Below are 22,714 nucleotides of genomic sequence, written 5' to 3' on the forward strand. Positions count from 1 at the left end.
GTGCTCGTCCGCCATAGTGCCAGGAATGGCGCAATGGCCAAATCAAATATGGCTGCCATCGGCTATGATGAAAATCCAACTTTTCTGTTTCTGGGTGTATATGCACATGTAATACCTCTATTTGGACTAATTGTGGTGTGGGGAATTCATTTCTGATATTGTTTTGACCATTTTGGGCGATTTGGACCTCAAAAGGTCATGGTCAAGGTCATTTTGCTATTCCGAAGACCGTGGGCCATAACTTGGCCATTGTTAGGAGTAAAAACAGGTGCAGTAGGTCTAAATCAACTAATGCTGACATGTATAATTCATTTCTGACATTGTTTTGACCATTAAGGATCATCTTGTCTTTGAAATATCAATGTCAATGCCATTTTCTAAAAACGATTTTGTTCATTACTTGCACTTTTATAGTATTTTTTGTAAGTTTGTTACTATTTTATAGTAAGTTTGTTTTGTTTATAACAAAAGACATACTAGTGGGAAATACAACAAGTAAACATCCACATTTAACTTTAAAGGGGGGTTTTAAATGGGTGTTTAAATGAGCAAATAAGACTATTTACGAATAAAAGTGACAAATAAAATCACACAACAAAAGCACACACAAAATTAAATAACAATTTCCAAAGTGCACCATATTGGGATTGTGTGCATCCAAGTTAATATGATGTGTTTTTACAGGATGTATTCAGCAAGGCAGCCATATCCTCGAGAGTCGAAGTGTTCCTTGCATCCGTCCATGTTCCATTGGTTCTAGTCTTTCCTCAGGTTCCTTGGCTGCAGGTGGCAAGACATGCACTAGAAAGGTGCCTTGTTGGTCTCAGGCAGCAGTTGTACTTCTCTGCTACCAATGCTGTCTTGTTCTGTCAAGGTCTTTGCCTCTCCAAAGTTTGTTAGATATTGTATTCGGTCAGAAGCCATAGCTGCATGCTTAGTCCCCACCTGGCCCATGCAGTCATCTCCAGTTTCCAAGGCATATGTCCCCTGATCACTGTCTTGGCTAGTGGTGCTCCAAGATGAGAGACTGCTTGATGCTGTAGAAGCATGTGCCGCTGCACACCTAGTGCCATACTGCTACCAGATCTACTTAATCCCCAGTGCTTGGAAGTATCACTACGACAACTCTCTGGGGTCCACTCATAATCCTGGCGACCCATTATTCCCTCCATTAGGTTAGGGTTATGGGTAGGTTTAGTTATAATAGGGCCAGTTGACTCCACATGTACCAGCAGCTTGGTGACAGCCTCCTCAATCTAGTTCAATATTTGGGATCTCTTCACCTCCAGCCCCTTTTGCAGGGAGCCACTCGTCATCATCAGAGATAACAGAGTCGATAGACGCACCCATCCCTCATCAACTTTACACATTCTGGGTGTCTGAGGTGAACAAACAGCTCTCCAGCTGTGTGTTCGGAATATGGTGGCCATTCAAGCTTGTGGCGATGTAGGTAGAACGGCTGCCTTGGAATCTGAAGGTTCCAGGGTCGATTTATGTCTCCTCCTGCTTATTTGTCGAAGTGTGCTTAAGCAAGACACTGAACCCCTAACTGCTCCCGATGAGCACCTTGCATGGTTTCTTGGTGTGAATGTATGTGTGAATGTGTGTGTTAATGGGTGAATGTGAAATACATTGTATGTACAGCGCTTTGGAGAAGAGCGCTATACTGTAAATGCAGTCCATTTACCATTATCAGCTCTGTTGTCTCTGTTGATGATGTCGCTAGTGGAGAAGAGATCCCAGACATCTTGAATAGGATTAAGGAGGCTGACACCTGGTGCATGTACAGCCTCCATTATAACTAAGCCTATCCCTAACCTTCACTAACCTAATGGTCAGAATAATGGGATGTCGGAACTATGAGCGGACCCCAGAGAGTTGTTGTCTCCTTCACATTACTGCTATACTACACCCCATATTTCCAAGCACTGGGGATGAAGGAGATCTGGCAGCAGTATGGCACTGGTGAGACTCACTTGCACTGCATCAAGCAGTCTCATCTTGGAGCACCACTAGCCAAGACAGTGATCAAGGCACATATGCCTTGGAGACAGGAGATGACTGCATGGGCCAGGTGAGGATTAAACATGTAGTTATGGCTTCTGACCGAGTACAATGTCTAACAAACTTTGGAGAGGCAAAGACCTTGACAGAACAAGACACAGTATTGGTAGCAGAGAAGTACAACTGCTGAGACCAACAAGGCACCTTTCTAGCGCATTTCTTGCCACCTGCTTGAACAGCCAAGGAACCTGAGGAAAGACTAGAACCAATGGAACATGGAACAGGGCATGACATAAAGGCTTGTCCTGTTGTCCGGGACAAGTGCCCATACTATGGAGTGGAGGGAGCAAGGGGGGTCATTAGCCGTCCTTTTGTTATTATTTCAATGTATGACATTTTTATCCGGACAAGTGACTTTTGTCTCCGGACAAGTGAATGGGAAATATACTTGTCCAAAGGAAAACTGCCTCAAAAAGTCAATGTCAAGCTCTGATGGATGGAAGGAGCACTTTGACTTTAGTACACTCCTGCCATGTCTGAAGCAAGACACTCAACACTGATGGAGTTCTGTGCATCATATTTTGCCATGGAACAATGCCAAATCAATCCTGTAAAAACACTTCATACTAACTTGCATGCACACAATCCCAATATGGTGCACTTTGAGGGAAATTGTTATTTAATTGTGTGTGTGATTTTGTTGTGTAATTTTATTTGTCACTTTTATTCGTAAATAGTCTTATTTGCTCATTTAAACACCCATTTTAAACCCCAATTTAAAGTTAAATGTGGATGCTTACTTGTTGTATTTCTCACTAGTATGTCTTTTGTTATAAACAAAACAAACTTACTATAAAATAGTAACAAACTTACACAAAATACTATAAAAGTGCAAGTAATGAACAAAATCGTTTTTGAAAAATGGCATTGACATTGATATTTCAAAGACAAGATGATCCTTAATGGTCAAAACAATGTCAGAAATGAATTATACATGTCAGCATTAGTTGATTTAGACCTACTGCACCTGTTTTTACTCCTAACAATGGCCAAGTTATGGCCCACGGTCTTCGGAATAGCAAAATGACCTTGACCATGACCTTTTGAGGTCCAAATCGCCCCAAATGGTCAAAACAATATCAGAAATGAATTCCCCACACCACAATTAGTCCAAATAGAGGTATTACATGTGCATATACACCCAGAAACAGAAAAGTTGGATTTTCATCATAGCCGATGGCAGCCATATTTGATTTGGCCATTGCGCCATTCCTGGCACTATGGCGGACGAGCACCTCTGTGATTTTTAATGTCTAGGGACCCACTGACTCAGTTCAGGTGAGAAACTCCCCTAACACCAAATTGCGAACAGGACTTTAAGCCAGATACTGTATTAAGAAGGGGGTGGAGGATGGTGTGGTGTGGTGATCTAAATGCAAATCATACCGCAACCGTGCTGCATATTAGACACACAGTGTGAGTAGTGGTGATATAGGCAGTGTCATTGAGGAAGCTTATGGTGGAATCTCAGTATCCAGTCGATAGCGGTATCACCAATGCTTGGGAATGTGGAAGGGTGTTTTTTCTGGAGTCAAACAGTCAATTAACATGTTCTTTCCCTGGCCTTTAAGCAAGGCTGTGATCAATGACAGAATGTGAGAGAGAGAGAGAGAGAGAGAGAGAGAGAGAGAGAGAGAGAGAGAGAGAGAGAGGAGAGAGAAAGAGCGCACGAGCGAAAGAGAGTTAGAGAGAGAGTGAGAGTGCAACCATGCTTATTCCCACACCTGTCAGGCCTGCCGAGCCCTCGGGTCATAATGGGACTGTTCCACTGCATGGACGCACGCGTGCATGTGCATGCATGCACGCACGCACACACACACACACACACACACACACACACACACACACACACACACACACACATGCAGAGGCGCTCTATACCTAAAGGCTGCCAACTGCATTGCAGACATTCATAACAATGACACATGATGTTAATATGGCCAATAATACATCACCAATACAGTGGAAAATTGGCCTGAATTTCATTCTAAATAATGTAGTGCTGTGTAAAAGATATACTTTAAAATGAGGAAAAAGCAGTAGATACCACCCATCTAAAAATACAAAATCTTAAATGTACTGATGTGTTACTTATGTATGAGTGAGCAGACACACCCTATTACATGGGCATATTTCCTAATAATGATAACTAAGGCAATCTTCTCCTCCATTTTCGGTGGAAGCTCTCCTCCTACTTTCCATAACTGCTGTCAACTACATCGGTGCATCATCTTAGGTCACCAGGTCATTGAGTGTTTCTCAACTAGTGGTCCAATCTGGTCCATCCATGACATGATTACAGGTGGCCCATGTCTGTATCTTCTTGGCAACATTGGAGTTTGATTGATTGAAGACTTTATTAGAGGTTTGCATAGGAAAAGGTACAGTTTCAATCATGTCTCATGTAATTTTCTGTCTCGAACCTTGCCCTCTACATATGCCAGCGTGAAAATACTACGTAGTTACAAAAGGTGAAATTAATTTAGTTTTTACTGTAAGCTCTGGGAATTCTGTCTGACTTCTCATCCAGAACTTCACAAGGGACTGTGAAGTTCTTCACTTTCCTACACTAGTGAGACGCCTCAGGGCGACAAGCGAGGTCGTGCCAATTATTGGCCATCTGGCCAGTGATATACAGTATATCGGACCAATTATCCATATATGGAGACCCCTGGTACCCATATATGGAGATCCATGTTCTGTATATGGAGATAGGCTGTGAGAGCCCAAACATGCTTACTCAGTTATTCGTTATGTGAAAGTCCTATGATGTCTATGACATCTGACATCATACCCCTTTATGCCCATACATGGAGATCCCTGTCTGTAGAACCAGCCACACAGATATGGGCTGTCTTGAGTGCCATATATGGATTGGCCGATGTGGCCTCCATATATGGGCATTCCCATATGAAGTCCTGTAGAGATGGACCGATTGCAAAATTCTTGGCCGATACCGATCCACCGGTTTTATGAAGGTCTGACCTGCCAAAACCGATTTTTACGATACCGATTTCTTTAGCTAAGAACTAGAAAATAGGGTTGCTCCAATACCCTTTTTTCAGGCCAAGTAGGCCTACAAGACATACTTCAATTTGAGTAACAATAAGCTAGAAGAACACTAATGGCAAATCAATCACAATAGTACAATATCCAAAATCACAGACAATATCCAGTCTAATATGACCATCTGGACTAGGCAGGAGGAAAGCAGGTGACGCATGCTTTTTCCCCTTCTTTTTGGAGACGACATTGACACAGGATTATGGAATATATCCTTACATTGCAAAGGTAATCAGCACCATCTGTATTCTGTAGGCTGCCACTAAGTAGACTGGCTGCTACTTGCTAATGTTTACTTTAGTTACAGGACCAGAGCATCATGCTGTGAGTGTGCAGTGCCATAGACACAATTGGCATAAAACCGGTATTTATGTCAGTGAACTGCCGATCACCGATTCGGCCGGTTTGATATAATACCTGCCGATATTTGATATTGGCCGATACCGATGTCCATCCCTAGGCTTAATATTGATGACGCCAGGGGCATGAAAGTGATTCTGTTAGTGTGACATCACAGTGAAGCCAGAGCATGATGTCAGAGCGGCAAACCCATTCTGGGTGTGTGTATGTCTCTGTATTTGTTGCCTTGTCTCTGTTTTCTTTTGGAAAAGCGTTTTGCACTTTTCCAACATCAAAGCCTGTCCCCTGTGTCAGAGACTGAGTCCAGAGATGCTGCAGTTGCTGTGTTGGCCAGCAATCAGTGTAAACAACCAGCTTTCTTCAGAATGATAATGTTTTTCTTTCTTTTTTTTTCTTTTTTTTAACACAATAACAACACTGATTCACTTGAGGTTGGTTGGAAGATATACAGAGGGTTGTCTCCAAACCCTACATCGCGAATAAACCATATTATTAATGACAGTGACATTACAATAGGCCATTGTAATGTCACTGTCATATTTTAGCCTATTTTACCCATGGAATAACCCGGTATATAGCCATTGTCAATAGACCCTATTCATGGTCCGCCCACGCACGCGCACTCAGCAAATTTCTCAGCAACTTCCTGGTGCTGATGTCAGGGGACTCAGGGGAATTAAGCATTCAGGCGTCTACATCACAAGAAAGAGAGAGAGGAGAAAGTGGTACAGTCAGCTGGGGCAATAAGGCCTCTGGGGCCTCAGGACATGCCATTTTTTGAGGGGCACAAGGTGCAATGATGGCCATGGCCTTTGTGGCCTCCTTGAAATTTCTGCCCTGCTTGTATCTCCATATTTTTATTTTTATTTTTATTTTTCGTATAATTTAATGCCTTGTCATACTAAAGAGCCACACAAAATCTACAAGCTCACCATGTGTTGCAATGCAAAGCATTGTTAGCTTGTAGATCGGCTATGTTAACATTTTAAAATATTTCTCTTGAAAGTACATCATATAGTATATGCTTACCATGTTAAAACGTAATTTAAATTGTAACATTAAATACTAAAACAGTGCTTTTGTGCTTTTTATGATAAAATAATTGTCTTTAGCTCAACATAGGTTAAGTCTGTGTTGCAGTGTTACCAATCACTTTCCTGCCAATTAACCCTTTAAGTGCCTATCCCGAACATGTTCGGGATATTCGGGATCAAAAACTATTTTTTATTTGCTATTTTACTTACCCCGAGCTGCTTGGAGCAACGTGGGTGGTCCCGGCTCGCCCAGCGCTCACCAACGAGAGACGCTAGATGCTCCGACGATTTATTCCATTGAAAATGGTTTAAAATAAAGTTTAGACCCCCCCCAATGTTCACCGAATGTTCATTGTAGGCGGCGCGACGTATTCCAGGGTGCCTATCCCGAACATGTCCGGGATATTTAATAAAATGAATTATTTTATCGGAGGCCTCAACGAAGCCCCGGTCTAGACGTCCATCCTTGGCCGGGACTTAGACTCGGCCATCCACGGGCCGTATTCGCGCTAACGGCCGCATCGCGCCGCCCACTCCAATAATAAATCACATCTTTAGACAGGATTTTCTCCGGATTGTGTCCCCAGACCCAAAGAGAAAGTTTTTTGCGGCTGAAATAGCTTTAGATCGGGCTTCTAAATGGGTTAGCATTTTGGCTACGTGTCAGCTAGCTTCCTCCTCTCGACACATTGACTGGAGTGAAAACACAAGCCAGTTGGGAGAGGGTCGACGAAAGCTATAAAGAAGGTCTATGGAGAAATTTCTGGCACTCTAGCACCCCTTGTGGCCGGATGGCACTGTATGAGTTAATAATTTCGAGACACAAAATAATAGGTGAAGTGATGACAAATGGATAAGCAATGCCTGAATAATCTAGCTGAAAATCAATTCCATCAACCTCGGTGACACTCTACTGCGGCTGATGGAATTAAGTTGAAATTATGTTTCTCGCCCCTCCCTCTTGCATCTAAAATGTAATACTCACATTAATACAGTTGATGAGATAAGTTTAATTTGAACAAAATCCAATAAATAAACTCGCCTCAAGGGGAACTGCTCAGCTATCAAGAATGAGAGTATGAGATCACATGCAACGACGAGTTGAGAATGCTATGCCAACGGCCTTCGTAGTTGTGTTGAAAATGATTATCGAAGATGAATTGACCACTTAATATGACTCATTTTGTGTTGATGACTCTTTTCAACCGTCTTGGCATTATAGCTGTATAGACAAAACACTAACTCCAGGTTTTAAAACCAGGGGTCTTCAACAGGGGGTCCGGGACCCCTAGGGGGTCCTCAGAGTTACTACTCAAATCTTTGAGTGATATATATATTTTTATATCAACCACTTGTACCCTAGTGTCCATTCTGAGAAATGTAGCCAAAAATAGAAGATATACAAGCTCACAACGCTTGTAGATCTTCTATTTTTGGCAAAGAGCTTCGGTGTATTGGGGGAAAAAGAGCAGACTAAGTACAGAGTGAAAGGTCAAGTTTATTAAGGATTGACGGTTCAAGTGGTTAAATATCTGAAAACACAAATTGACATGAATCCAACATACAATGATGATTGTGCTATCAAACGATTAAACTATATGGAATCTATGAACAGGTTGTGGCGGTCCCTGCTTCATCTATTTCTCAACTTAGGGGTCCTTGGCTGAAAAACACCTTTTCTAAACACAGGATTTGAGTCCTGATAAGCATATAGGTATAGTATCGTATGTCCCTTTGACTGGACGGCACTGGCATCACTCCTATAGTCACCATAATTTTCTAGCCTTGCGTATCCAGACGAATCCGCCATTGTAAAGAAAAACAGCCCTTGGCCACGCAGTGATATTGTCTGGCTATGCAAGGCTACATAATTATTTTCATTGAAGGCCACATCAGGCCTGTTTTGTTTGCAATTCAAGCTGAGAACAGGTTAATCAAGTGCAGCATTAGCTTGGTAGAGTCTCCCGTCGATCCGACGGATGAGTAGACAGGCAGTTATTTCCTCTTAGCGTGGCTCCTCACAGGGGTGTCGCACCAAATTCTGGGCCCTGGGTACAAGGATTCACTGTGGGCCCCCCATGAATGTTCTTCATAGGGGAGGGGGTTTAACCCATTTAGACTGGGCACGCATATACGCATTATTTTGTGCTTTAACTATTGAAAAATAGTGAACATTTCAAATCCTTCTATGTTTCTATGTCAGTGGTGCGCAAACTTTTTCATGTGGAGGACCCCCAAAATGATATGTATTTGGCCACGGACCCCCATCTCAAATTATTTAGTTCCAGGGACCCCCCAGAAGCAAAATTTTAGTTAAAAATACACATATTCAAAGAGAATATATTCAAGAATAGCAGATCTACAAGCTCGCAGCGTGGCACTCGGTGCCGCGCTGCGAGCTTGTACACACAGTCTCTCACAGATACTGTAAGCATTAGCTTACCATTAATGCAACTGATAGAGTCATGCACACGTTCATAGATCGACCAAGATAAGATACGTAGATAACAGTGATGCCTTATGTTTGAAAATGAGATATTCAGTTCACAAACTGATTATTAGCCTGAGTCCTGAGTTGACAAAATGACACTTCTACAGACTGAATTTTCTACTTTTTAGAGATATTAAATGAATTGATGTATTAGTTACTGATTTTACCATTTCCAAAATGGATATGCACTCTTAATGGCAGTTAGTAAAAAGCACCAACACATTCGTTTGCATAAAGGTGTAAAATCCCAATTATGTTAATTATTATGATTATTATTATTATACTCCCAAATATAACATCGAGATAATTTACAATCTGGACTGGAACCATAGTTAACTTTGAAAATGGAAATCACTGTGGTGTCTCTGAACATCATTATGAATCCAGTGAGCTATGAATCCTTTTCAGTGCTGCGGTAATGATAAACAACACATCAAGGCGGCTTTCTTCTACTGTTCAGTTCAGTATTTATTTAGCACTTAGAATGCAGACTTTGGACCAAATTTAGATAAAGACACTGTCACATTTGAGTAATTCCTTTTCAGCTCATGTCTTTGCTTGTAAAAAAAGAAAAAGAAAAAAGGAAAAGACCAACATGGGATGAAAATATTACCAACTTACAAACAACAAAATAAATAGAAAAGTGTTTAGCCCTTATTTTAATTACCGGTATAGTTCCAACACATCTTGATTATGTCATACATCTACAACATCATACAAAACTAAGTAGCCAAGACAGGATGTGCATGCCAAGAACAGGTATATTTGTCGGCAGGAAAAAAAACAGCATAATAAATTAACGTTGCAGTTGTCATCAAAGAGAGTCCTCAGAATAGGCAGCAGAAGCCACAGCCCTTGTTGCCCTCGGCCTTGCAGCAGTTACAGCACCAGCGGCACAGGTAGTGAGAGAGGTGGCTGGTCTGGCGCTTCCGCCTGGCATAGCCTGGCATCTGTGTGGGGAAAAAAAACAGAGGCGCGTGGTGAGATGTTTATTCATCTCTAGGGTCTAGATGTACACACAACACACACACACACACACACACACACACACACACACACACACACACACACACACACACACACACACACACACACACACACATACAGTAATACAATACACTTCAAAATCACGTGTGTTTGTTTTTACAATCAGTTAAAAGAGAAATACACAATGCGTGCGCACACACACACACACACACACACACACACACACACACACACACACACACACACACACACACACACACACACACACACACACACACACACACACACACACACATGGCTCATCCTCCTCTTCTGCGGCAAAAGCAGAGTGGCACTCCGCAGGGAAAACACATCCACTTAGGTTTTAATTTGCTCACTGTAATTGGCTTAATTCATTCCGTAAATGAAACATACCATCCTCAATTCCATTGACATCTCTTGATGTACTGCAACCGGAGTGTCATTGCTCCCTGTCTCCTCCAGCTCTTGTACCTGTTAAATGAATTAAGTGCATTCAGGAACAACGTCTTATATGCATTTGCTGACAAATCATTTATACAGTAGCTAACAAGCAAATGAGGAGAGCTTAACTACTTGAGCCCCTTTTCAGAAATAGTGGAAAGACACAATATACAAGCTCACAACGCAATGCGCCATATTATATGTGGCGCATTGTGACCTTGTGGATCTGCTATTTTCACAATTAAAATGTTTTTGAGCGATTCCAGGTTGTAAGTGTTTAAATCAAATACTTACCCCAGTAACGGGGACAGCATAGTTCTCCACAATGCAAATAAAGGCGAGCACGAGTGTCACTGCAACTGCAATGCTGAATGCCTTCATTTTCCTTTTTTTTGTTTAGATAGTTTATTTATTCAATCCTTTGAATGTCAGGGTTGACGGGTCTTCTTTCTCATGGGTGTCGAGTCACTGAAGACTTCCTCAATATCTTCAAATTAATTATTGGGTTGCTATACCTTCTCTGAGTCGTTTGAGTCTCTCCTCGGAATTGTGTGATTGACTGAGAGACAGAGTTTGTATTTATACACCCTTTAGCCCCTGGCTGTTGCCTCATCCTCTATGGAGGTGCAGCCCATTCCTGGCAATTGTTACCCAACTCCAGCGGGGAATTTTTGGACCCCCTCTTAGTCTTCCCCTCTTCATATTGCTCTAATGCGAACAGTAAGGCAAATTCTCCAATCTGTTTTTGATTATGGCCCCTCGTCTGTACCACTATATAAAATACACCATAAACTTTTACGTTGTTTTCCACAGACAGGACACTGTCGTCACTTAAGCGCTGCAGTACATACTGGAGGAGCATTATGCTCTGTATGGATGCCGTGCTAATGCCATCTGAAAACATCCTTAGATAGTCCCCCCAATACTAGTCAAGGTTATAATAGTTTGGGGTTTTTCATTATAGTTTTGTTTTAGTTCGTTTGGTCAAGTTAGTGACTTTTTTCCCTTCTAATTCATTTGTTTTTAGAGCGGGTTTGCTAGTTTTTATTTTGTAACAAACTTAGTTTTAGTTATTTTTTCATTAGTTTTAGTTATTATTTAGTTAAGTCAGGTGCAGGATTCAAAACACACAAAATGCAGGATTTTGTAAACACACAAAATGTTCTGTTAGTTTTAGTTATTTCATTAGTTTTCATTAACTATAATAACCTCCTTTACTGGAAGAAAAAGGGAATTCCCACCACATGATTGCATGGTTAGTGGTTTGTGCAAGGCTGAATAAATCACACTTTCTTGACCTAGGACATCCTCTGCCAAGGAGAGGAAGCCACTCTGGAATGGAATACCCATAGCTCAGTCCAAAGGATGTACTGTAGGCCCTAATTACAAGTTCTGAAATGGAATAATTACCCTTTCATTTTCAACAGTTCTTTTGAAAATGACGTTTTTTCTATCTTGTGTATATATAAGTGCAGTTGAACGAAATGAAATCGCTTTGAGAATGGCAAAACTGTTAGCCAAGGCCTGAATGGAAAGGACTCCAGGGTTGATGACCAGATGATTCATGAATGTGTTTTAATTGTTAAAGACGAAGGTGTTGTCTCAACACATATTGTGAACACCATTAAAGCTTTTTCTGTTACAAGTGAAAGACTCTGTAGAAGATGGACATTGTCAAGTGTAGGCGCTGAATTGTGAATATACAGTATGTGCTATTTAAATGACGGGATGTCTTACAGCAACACTTTAATGTATTACATCTGACATGCCCTTGTGTAACATGCCTACCAGTCATTATGCAGAAATCAACCAACAATCAATCAGTCCTCGTACATGCATAAAAGAGGTTGCCTCTGAGTTGGTGTTTTGCAAGAATGGGGCGAAGAGATCAAGGACAAGTGCAAAGGAGAGGAAGAGGGCCCCACAGAGGATGTGCGGTGGGAGAGTAACTCAAAGGGGAAGACAAAGAGACAATGTTTTGATTAAATCTGTGCCATTGATCACGTAATCAATCACAGCCTTTCAATGAGAGAGACTGGGTAGTGGGGTCAAGTCCAATCTCTGAAAATCAACAGTGGCATCAGTAGTAAGAATATTCAGCAATGAGACAGTGACTGAGCTATGTATTTCAGTTCTACTACTGTATACAATATGTTAAACAGTGTTTCCATCCATGTCCTTTATGTAATGATCAATACATCCTTTTTTCTCCTCACAAATGTCTTTACAGAAGTCAGAGACAGGCCTGTGCTGGTGTCTGGTGACAGTGGTAAAGTCTTCAGTGTGGAGCAGGAAGCTGCCATAGTGGGTATGGTTGTTGCCAACAATACTGTTCGATTACAAGGACACCAGACAGCAGTAATTTAAGATCACAATTTGTTTGCCAATGTCAAAAGTGTAGCAACCACTGACCAGAACCTTAATCATCAGATGGGAATACAGTAAAAGTGAAAGTAAAGGTAATAATGACCAGGTCAAAGGGGTACCAACATACTGTTGCTGTCGGGAAAGCTTGTATTGACATATTTCACCTTTTTATGTTTGTTTTGTCATAATGAAAGCTCTATGTCATATGACAGTGTCACACTAAAGCAGGGGCGTCACACCACATTCTGGGCCCTGGGTACAAGGATTCACTGCGGGCCCCCCATGAATGTTAACTATTGAAAAATAGCAGATATACAAGCTCACAGCGCGGCACCGAGTGCCGCGCTGCGAGCTTGTAGATCTGCTATTTTTGAAAAATCATGAAAATGTGTGCCAAGAAACCTATGTTTCCATGTCAGTGATGCTCAAACTTTTTCATGTGAAGGACCCCCCATCTCAAAATATTTAGTTCCAGGGACCCCCCAGAAGCAAAATTTGAGTTACAAATGTTCACTTAAAAAATACATATATTCAAAGATTTGCGCACATTTTCACGACTTTTCAAAAATAGCAGATCTACAAGCTCGCAGCGCGGCACTCGGTGCCGCGCTGTGAGCTTGTATATCTGCTATTTTTCAATAGCTAAAGTTACTAGGGCCCCTCCATCTTGGGCCCTGGTACCCCTTGTGACGCCCCTGCACTAAAGTATAGCAAAAAAGGCAGATCTATAAGCTCACAATGCTTTGCAAGTCGACAAGAAAATAATGACATGCCCAAAATAGTGTCATTGAAAGTTACGTTAATTCTGTCTGTTTTTTTTATAAATATTTTACCAATAAAAAGTATCAACAAGAGCTTGTGACTAAATAACCACATTGGATACATTGGAACATAGGTTCCGATGTTTTTTGGACAAACAAGATTTCCACCTGACAGCAACAATAACCATGTGTGCTGCAATCTCCAGTGAACTTGTTCCACAATCAATTTCATTACAATACAGTCAAGACATTTGCTACAGCTTTTGCTCTTCAGTGAAATTGTTTCTGCTTTGGTCTTCTTTTGGTAACATCTTTTGAAGAAACAAGAATACAGGCCATGCTGTGGTAGTGGTTACATAAGTTTGTTATAGTTTCAAAAGTTGCACACACACAAAAGCCATGTTAGGGTATAGTTGCTGTTAGTGTTTATTGGGCCATTGTTTAATCATTGATAGAAGTTCTGTGAGATGAAAGTTATGCTGTTTTGGTAGAGGTATTTGATTGTGTGACATGTATTCTATGTTTTGGGCGTCTCAGAGCATTTTGCAAATGAAATGTGTCATTTTGGCAAATGTGATTCAGTCTAGGAGACAGTGTTAACTGTTTTGCAAAAGTGGCCTCGTTTGGAAAATGTACTCAAGCAAACAAAAACATTTGTGAAGAAAATGTGATCAACTACCGGATTAAGATTAATTAACCTGGTGGTCAATATGTTAACAAGCTAAACATTATATTAAAACAGATGCCAATAACAATATTGATGTTAAAAACTCTTAACTGGATATAGGGCCTACATTAGATTAGAAAAGAAAAATACACGAATGAAATAGTGGTTATTTAAATTGTCATATAAGGGTAATATATGTATTTATTCAAAGCCTTCATAAATGGTCTGATGTGCTATAATACTCTTGGCTGCAACAACATGTTATGGGAGCCCTGCGTCAGGCTGTCTCGCTCACTGATAACCTTTGTGGTACTATGTGTTGACTTTGGGTGACCACAATGTCAGTGTCAACGAATTTAGCCATCAATGACTCGGCATCCAATGGAATCTACCCATATCTTACTATCAGAGAAGATTAAAGTGTTTGGCCACAACATGGTGCCAGTTAATCAGGGGTCATCAACATGTCCATCCACAGACAAATGTGTCCATGGCATGACTTGGTTTTGTCCATGGCAAGTTCTAGATTTCGTTTTTACACATCATTATATTTTTCTTATTTCATAATAATACCCAATTTCTGAATATCAAGTCTCCAGGTTTTCTTCAGAATATGATACTGATTTACTACACGACACTATGGCACATTAGGAGTCCACTGGTACTAGTGGTTCTCAAACGTTTTATTTGCAAGGACCTCCATAACGAGTGTATGATTCCATTTGCACAGAGTTACAAAACTGTTATGGTCATTCAGGGCTCTCTTTATGTGTTTCTGGTAATATTATTGTCCGCTCATTTTCTATGTCTGTGGCAAGACATTTGACAAAAATGTCCACCACAAGCCAGCATGGCAATGACCCCTGCGCCGTTTGTTTGCAGTGTATGTATGTATACTTTCTATGTGTGTGTGTATGTGTGTACTGTGTGTGTGTGTGTGTGTGTGTGTGTGTGTGTGTGTGTGTGTGTGTGTGTGTATGTGTGTACTGTATGTGTGTGTGTGTGTGTGTGTGTGTGTGTGTGTGTGTGTGTGTGTGTGTGTGTGTGTGTGTGTGTGTGTGTGTGTGTGTGCAGGAGGGAAAGTACAGTCACTAGTATTGAACTTGTACATTACGTCCTGTCATAGTCGACACATGTAATTTCATTTAATAGATTCCAGTATGCATGAGTCAGTTGGCATTGGCAGTTGTGCCTTGGTTAACTGTACCAAGCAGAAAATGTGTCATTGCATGACGCAGAGTGCATATAAGAGTATATGAGAATGTGAAAGAATAAAAAGAGAAATACATGAATTAGAAAGACAGAGGAAGGGGAGCGGAACCAGAGGGGGGGAAATGGAAAAAAGGGAGAGAAATGTAGCCAGAAAAAAGAAAGAGAGCAAAGAAAGCACATGTTTGTGCATTCACATCTGTTCCAGCCACCAGAAGCTATCAGTGGAGATCTTCTGGTCAAACAAAACGAGGCACCAGCGTGGCGGCCGCATTCACCTCAGCAGGCGCCAGTCTACCTCTTCTCCCTGGCCCAGGGCATTGGCCCCCTGTCTGTTCCTCTTTCGTGATCCAGGCAACCCCCCACCCCACACCACCCTCCATGCCGTATTTCATAATGCCCTGCTCTTCATATGCCCCCGTGAGAGGTTCTGCTACAGTGGCAGCTTGCCTTCTGCCATACATTCTTGAAATATACGTCCAACCACGTCACTTACTGCCTTTTCAACACCCCACCCACAGGCAATATACAGCTAGACTGTTGCCTTGAATGTTTGGTGGAATCAGTATGTTCCCTCAAAATTGGGCCATGGTCAGTGTTGTCATGAAAATGTAAATAAGCAAATAATAGCCTAGAACAACTAGGTCTAGAACCACTTATCTATTAGGTTGTTCACATGCACTGCATGTTTTCAAACTCAGGGGGCAGTGTGAATTCAATCCTGGCAAGGCACTGCATGGGAAAGTTGGGTGTGGAATTTCCCATTCTGTCAAAGCATTATGGCTACTACAGTATATTCACCTAGAAGTTCCAGACCCTTATACAAATTAACTCCGTTGTCACAAAGAAATTGTAATGTTGTGTAACAATGAGCCTAAGAGGGAAACCCTGAATCCCTGATTGTTGATTATAAACATAAATTAGGACCAAAATATGGCCTCCAGACAATCCTTTGAATTTGTGGGGGCTGCAAAACGCTTGAACAATAAGTATGGAAATAAACTGTACGTGCGTGCGTGCGTGCGTGTGTGCGTGCGTGCGTGTGTGTGTTGTTGCCTCCAATTTGTTTGTAATTTTTAAACATACGTAGTATAATATCATACAGAAATTCACCATCCCTACCCCTAGAAACCCCTCCCACAAATCATGACGTAAAGGAAATAAATAAATGAAAATCTAGATGGATTGAACGCATTTGCTCTAGAGTCTAGTGTTGTTCTGGTGATGTCACGTTAAGCCTACTGATTATTCCCACCAAAACTCATGACAATCCACCCAACTGTACTTGATTTTTACCGTGACCTTGATTTTAACCGGGACCTTTCACCTATTCAGCGATATGACTTCAAATCAATCTCTATAAGAAATATACAAATATATAAAAGAAAACCCTGCTTTTTCATTATTCGATTAACCTATGAGCAGGATTACACTGTATCTTGGTTATTGATTCTGTTGGAAGGACTAGCTCTGGTCCATAGTGTTAGAAGGAGCTCTCCTTAACACTAATAAAGCATAGCGTAAGTTTATGCAGGGCATGGGAGTCAAGTCGCCGCCAGTCTGAGTGTCAGTTGTCAGTCAGCTCTGTTCTCATACCTCATTAACATATCTGCTGGTCATTATGTCACATGACTGCCATACTCCAATCAGAGCTCTCAATCAGTAGGGAAGGCTCCTTTAAATAGAGCTTGCTTTCCCTACCAATGCTTGGTTCCGAAGCTTCGGAATCATTTGCTGCTTGCTGCTGCGGCTGCTCTACTCTCTGGTTCTGCTCGAAAGCTTGGTGATACCATATGGTTCTGCTTTAGATACTGCTTACTGCCGTGCTGCTTCAATAGCAATGCTAGCCTGCTTTTATATCTGTTGTTGCTATCACTATGCTACTGCTAACAGTATTATGCCTAATGTTAACTACAGCTATCATGATGCACTACTTCATTAGTTCTCATTTACGTGTTTACTACTACTCATAACTTGAACAAGGTCTCATCTAAAATGTATTACTAGCATGCTTGCTTCTCAGAAGAGAAAACATTTCAACAGTATAGCATATGCTAACAGTGGTAGTAGTGGAAGCTTCAAATTGTTTGTAGCAACATAAGCTAACAGCATGCTTTGCTCTACAGTGCACCCCGAACCATGATGGCATTGGCTGTGATTTGTGCTGCCTAGAACAGTATGTGAACTGTTGTTCCTGCCCAGCTTCCAGTGCTGTTTGTCTCCAGCAGATGCCACACTGGGTTTCTTAAATCCTTAATCGCAGGGCTACACTCTGCAAACACCAGCTAGTTCGGCAGCTAATCCAACATGTTGGCCGGTGTGGCCATACTCCCTTCAGATGCATGGCTCCATGCAGGGATTCCCATCCTGCTTTAAACAGGTGTAGCCTATGCTATTATTGATATCATGCATGGATGATATTCTGATGCTATTGCTCACTTCTAATATATGCCTCTTTTCCCAACATTGCTGCTAATCATATACTAATGCTACTTTTACTCTGCAGGCAGGTTGGAACTACTGAGTATATTTGTGTATTAAGATTAATGCTTTGCTCATTCAGGAATCATGTCAAGTGTTTACAGGAGTAGCACTGCCCCTTTAAGGGCAGAGCATAAGGGGAGGTGGCTGCGTCTGGGCCTGTTTGGCCATGCAGAAGCCTGAGTCCGAGTGTTTGTTGGGGACCTGTCCTTGAGGAGTGGTTCAGCTAGTATTCGGTAAGAGTCCTGAATCAAATATTGATGCTTAGATAATTCAGTGATACAGCATTTCAAGATGTTAGAAGTTTTATGGAGGGGGTTTAAATGTTTAATGGTTAACATATGCCCTTCATGGGTGTAAGAACTTGTTACCATGAGAGAGATTGTCATGTGCTACAGTTGAATTAGTCCATATTCAACTAACTGCCACTACTTGGAGTAAAGTAGGTGAGATTGCGGCATTCAAGCGAGGATCAAACACGCTCACTCTCACACTTGCTTAAGTATGGAAATGAAGGTTCTTGCACAGGTGATTATTTGGCTTTATAAACACCATAGTTAATGTCCTATGTGGTGGAATGGTGGAAAGTTGATAAGGGAGGTTGTTAAATGGGCAATGCATCATGGGTAGTGTAGTCTATGTACTGCTACCATACACATTCACACTGTTCTCAGTCTAGCAGTGTTGCCAGGTCTGCCCATTATAAGTCGGTCTTGTTTCCCCATAACTTCTAGTTGTGGGTTGTTTTGTTCGGGCTTGTTCTGAAGTAAAGTTGCTTATTTGGCTTGCTTTCAACATCCTTCCAACATGCTTCCTGTTAGAATCAGCCTAGTCTGTGTGCAGAGTGGGTTAATTCCCTTTTTGAGCCACATGAGGTCAAGCAGCTACTGTGTGTGTAGTGTGGGGAGAGTTGAAGACTTGTTAGAAGGTTGCATGGGAAAAGTACAGTTGCATGATGGTACAGTTCTACTAAAAGGAGATCCTATAGGAAGCTCTCCCTATTTACTCAGGAACCTTTGAGAGAGGTTTGAGTGAGAGGGATATTCCAGCATGGTGAGAGGCTTGTTCACTGCTAAATGCTAATGTTAGCGCATTTGGAACCTTTGAGTTGTATAGAGTAAGAGGATACATTCCAGCATGGGGAGAGGCTTGTTCACTGCTAAATGCTAATGTTAGCGCATTTGGAACCTTTGAGTTGTATGGAGTAAGAGGATACATTCCAGCATGGGGAGAGGCTTGTTCACTGCTAAATGCTAATGTTAGAGGCTAATGTTAGTAACTCGGGGGTTGTCATGGGCTCATGCTACAACGCTATCATGGGAACACTGGAATGGCCATGTGAAAAGCTTGTTCACTGCTAAATGCTTATGTTAGCGGCTAATGCTAGTAACACTCAGGGGTGCCATTGTCTTATGCTACAAACGCTAGCATGGTAACACTGAAGTGGCCATGTGAAATGGATAAACTGAGTTGATTATTGTATCTATGCACAGCCAGTACATGCTGAACGTTGTTCGGAACAGCGTTAAACACTTGTTCTGTAATTTTGCACACGGTGAAAAAAAAAAAAAAAAAAAAATTACTGCATAGGCTCGCTGCTGCTTCGATTCTGCCATTTTGCTGTATGCTCAACTTATGCTCATGCTAAAGCTGCTACATGTCTGTTGCTAACATCATGTTTCATTTCCAGGCTTCTGCCATTTTGCTGTATGCTCAACTTATGCTCATGCTAAAGCTGCTACATGTTTGTTGCTAACATCATGTTTCATTTCCAGGCTTCTGCCATTTTGCTGTATGCTCAACTTATGCTCATGCTAAAGCTGCTACATGTCTGTTGTTAACATCATGTTTCATTTCCAGGCTTCTGCCATTTTGCTGTATGCTCAACTTATGCTCATGCTAAAGCTGCTACATGTCTGTTGCTAACATCATGTTTCATTTCCAGGCTTCTGCCATTTTGCTGTATGCTCAACTTATGCTCATGCTAAAGCTGCTACATGTCTGTTGCTAACATCATGTTTCATTTCCAGGCTTCTTTCTTTATCAGTTGTGCTGCTATGCTACAATGATCACATAATTGTGCTAATGGCTCTTGTTGCTGCTGCTTCAGTCAGATACTATCATGTGTCCTAGAATTTCAGCTATTGCTAGCTCCACTCAACCTGCTGCTGCCTGCTAGCATAACTGCTAATAATTACAGCTAATGCTACTGCTAGTTAATGCTAACATCATGTTTATCATTACAGCTCCATGCCGGAGCTGTGGCATGCCCACTGCTACGGCATCAGGTTTTATCATTGCAGCTTCATGCTAAAGCTGCTTCATGTTCCGCTAAATCGTGTTTTTCTATATAGCTTCTTGCTGAGGCTGCTACATGTCTGCTGCGAACATCATGTTTATCTTTTCAGCTTCGTGCTGGAGCTGCTGCATGGCTGCTGCTACAGCATGTCATTGCAGCGTTGTGCTGCAGCTTCTGTGTGTTTTCTGCTAACATGTTTATCTTTATAGTTTCGTCCACTACCGTATAATGCCATGAGGCCAGTCAGGAGTCGGTTGGCACTGCAGAGGGCATTGCTACTACAGCTTCAGCTAACGCTACTTCTGCTGCAACCATGAGCCTGCCTGCCTGTACTCCTGCCTGCCTGCCCACCTGCTGCACGCCTGCCCGCCTGCTGGCCCGCCTGCTTGCACGCTACAGATTCAGCAGACAGGGGAGTGGCTGCCTGCCTGTTTCATGAGCGACATCGATGTGTCGCGATGATCGAGGATTCTGGATCGAGGATACTCACCTGGACCTCCTCCCGAAGCCATGAAAGGCAGGTCATTCGTTAATCAAACTGCATCTTCATCTAAAGGCATAATTATATGGCTGATAAGTCAGATGTATTATATAGATTGCGTGGTTGTGGATGATAATAATAATTATAATAATGATGATCGTTGCAACAAGTCTCAAGATGATTCTAAGTATATTTCAGCAGCACCTTATGCTTGTATGAGTTCATTAATATTCAGCCGGGTGGTGCATCAAGGCAATCCAGACTACGTTCTCAAACTAATACTTCTTTCTATCCTCTATGTCATGGTATCTGCCTGGCGTCCTCTGGCGAGGCAAGCTGTATCGGACCTTGGAAGGATGGCTACCAGAGATGCTTCCTGCAGCATCGGGGATGGCTCCACACCTGTACATCTCTCTATGCATACAACCGGGCTGGCTCCAACTCGGAAGTTATGGACGCTGATCCTCAGCAGCTATGAATGTTACTCGCCAGGAAGGAGGTCATTCTTGTTGCTCAAAAGCATGAGCGGCATTAAGTGAGGAGACGGTCGGCTAATTGCTCAAAGGCTGTTAATATCAACTTCCAATTGCAGGGTCACGTCTACCTAGCATGGTGGGTAACCTCAAACAGCTCGCTCCCCCTTTAAGGGATGGGGCACAACTCGGCAAGCGTAGCTGATTCACTCTTCTTCGCAGTGTAGGATGGCTTAAGACCAACTGCTTAATACAATTTGGTTCTGCGTTAGAACCGCCCGCACACACAGCACAGCAAGCGTAGCTGACCCACTTTATACACTAATGGTAGGATGGCCTTTTCTTAATTTAAGAACTGCTTCTTAACGGAATAATTATTTCAAAGGTCGGCAGCGTCGCTTCGCTGCCTCTCTTAGCTATTTCATTTCACTAATCATAGAATGGTCTCTCTTTTAAGATGCAGCATGTATCTTTTAGCATAAAATAAATTTGTCAACGCAGAGATCGCAGCTAGCTGCTGCTACACATAGTTACTGCTAAGCTTAGGATGGCTTCTCATGGTTCAAGACTCTGCAGTCTTTTACTTTTAATCATGTAGAAGTCTGCAGTGGCGCTCTGCTGCTACACATAACCAGAGTCTGACTGACACAGGTTTTATGTGGCGTTGGGTTCCGTGTTTTGGGGGGTTTTAAAGCGCTCTCTGGTTGGCCGAGCCCTGCCAAGACAGAGAGCAAGCTCATTAGTTTTGGGGGGTATTGCTGCGTTCCCTGATTTTGCTTAGCATGCTCAGAAATGCCTGCACAAAATTCAGGGAGCATCTCCGATCGCGGAGCCCTTCAAACGCCAAGTTTAACTGTATTCCATTTATGCAATAAATGGTTAAATATCCTTGCCAATATCTTGCCGAGTCTATCTGTTCATTATGTTATTAATTGTTATATTCTTGACGTGAATGTTCCTGCCTAAAATAAAGCATAGCGTAAGTTTATGCAGGGCATGGGAGTCAAGTCGCCGCCAGTCTGAGTGTCAGTTGTCAGTCAGCTCTGTTCTCATACCTCATTAACATATCTGCTGGTCATTATGTCACATGACTGCCATACTCCAATCAGAGCTCTCAATCAGTAGGGAAGGCTCCTTTAAATAGAGCTTGCTTTCCCTACCAATGCTTGGTTCCGAAGCTTCGGAATCATTTGCTGCTTGCTTCCTCCTCCACCCCAGCCTCCACCTTTGCATGATCACTCTGGCTAAGCTCAAATACTTGTGATTGTCTGATTAAGTTACATGTCAATGTGGTTAAGCAAGTACTGTGATCTTGTCTAAGTTTCATGTCATGTTGTTAAGCTCATACTGTGATTTTGTCTAAGTTCATGTCAATGTTGTTAAGCTCAATACTGTGATTTGACTATGTTACATTGTCACGGTTATTGCTATTTGCTATTCTATCCCTATGGGGGGTATTGCTGCGTTCCCTGATTTTGCTTAGCATGCTCAGAAATGCCTGCACAAAATTCAGGG

General features: G+C 42.0%; 1 protein-coding gene across 1 annotated transcript; it reads right to left on the bottom strand.

The window, feature by feature from the left end:
* Positions 1-9,653: 9,653 nt before the first annotated feature.
* Positions 9,654-11,026, bottom strand: hamp (hepcidin antimicrobial peptide). Its single transcript, XM_080745671.1, has 3 exons — positions 10,756-11,026; positions 10,414-10,491; positions 9,654-9,962 (listed from the first exon to the last, which is right to left on the bottom strand). Exons 1-3 carry the CDS (start codon positions 10,840-10,842, stop codon positions 9,840-9,842), a joined length of 288 nt encoding a protein of 95 aa, XP_080601797.1. The 5' UTR covers positions 10,843-11,026; the 3' UTR covers positions 9,654-9,839.
* Between the last annotated feature and the right edge of the window lie 11,688 nt (positions 11,027-22,714).

The sequence above is a fragment of the Nannobrachium achirus genome, assembly GCF_963921795.1.
Source record: "Nannobrachium achirus genome assembly, chromosome: 2".
Classification (NCBI taxonomy): Eukaryota; Metazoa; Chordata; class Actinopteri; order Myctophiformes; family Myctophidae; genus Nannobrachium; species Nannobrachium achirus.

Excerpts from the sequence above, each read along its gene's own strand:
- hamp (XM_080745671.1), bottom strand. The coding sequence starts at position 10,842 with ATGAAGGCATTCAGCATTGCAGTTGCAGTGACACTCGTGCTCGCCTTT. Across the intron at positions 10,492-10,755 it reads ATGCTGTCCCCGTTACTGGG|GTACAAGAGCTGGAGGAGAC; the intron begins GTAAGTATTTGA and ends TTCATTTAACAG. Across the intron at positions 9,963-10,413 it reads TGTCAATGGAATTGAGGATG|ATGCCAGGCTATGCCAGGCG; the intron begins GTATGTTTCATT and ends TTCCCCACACAG.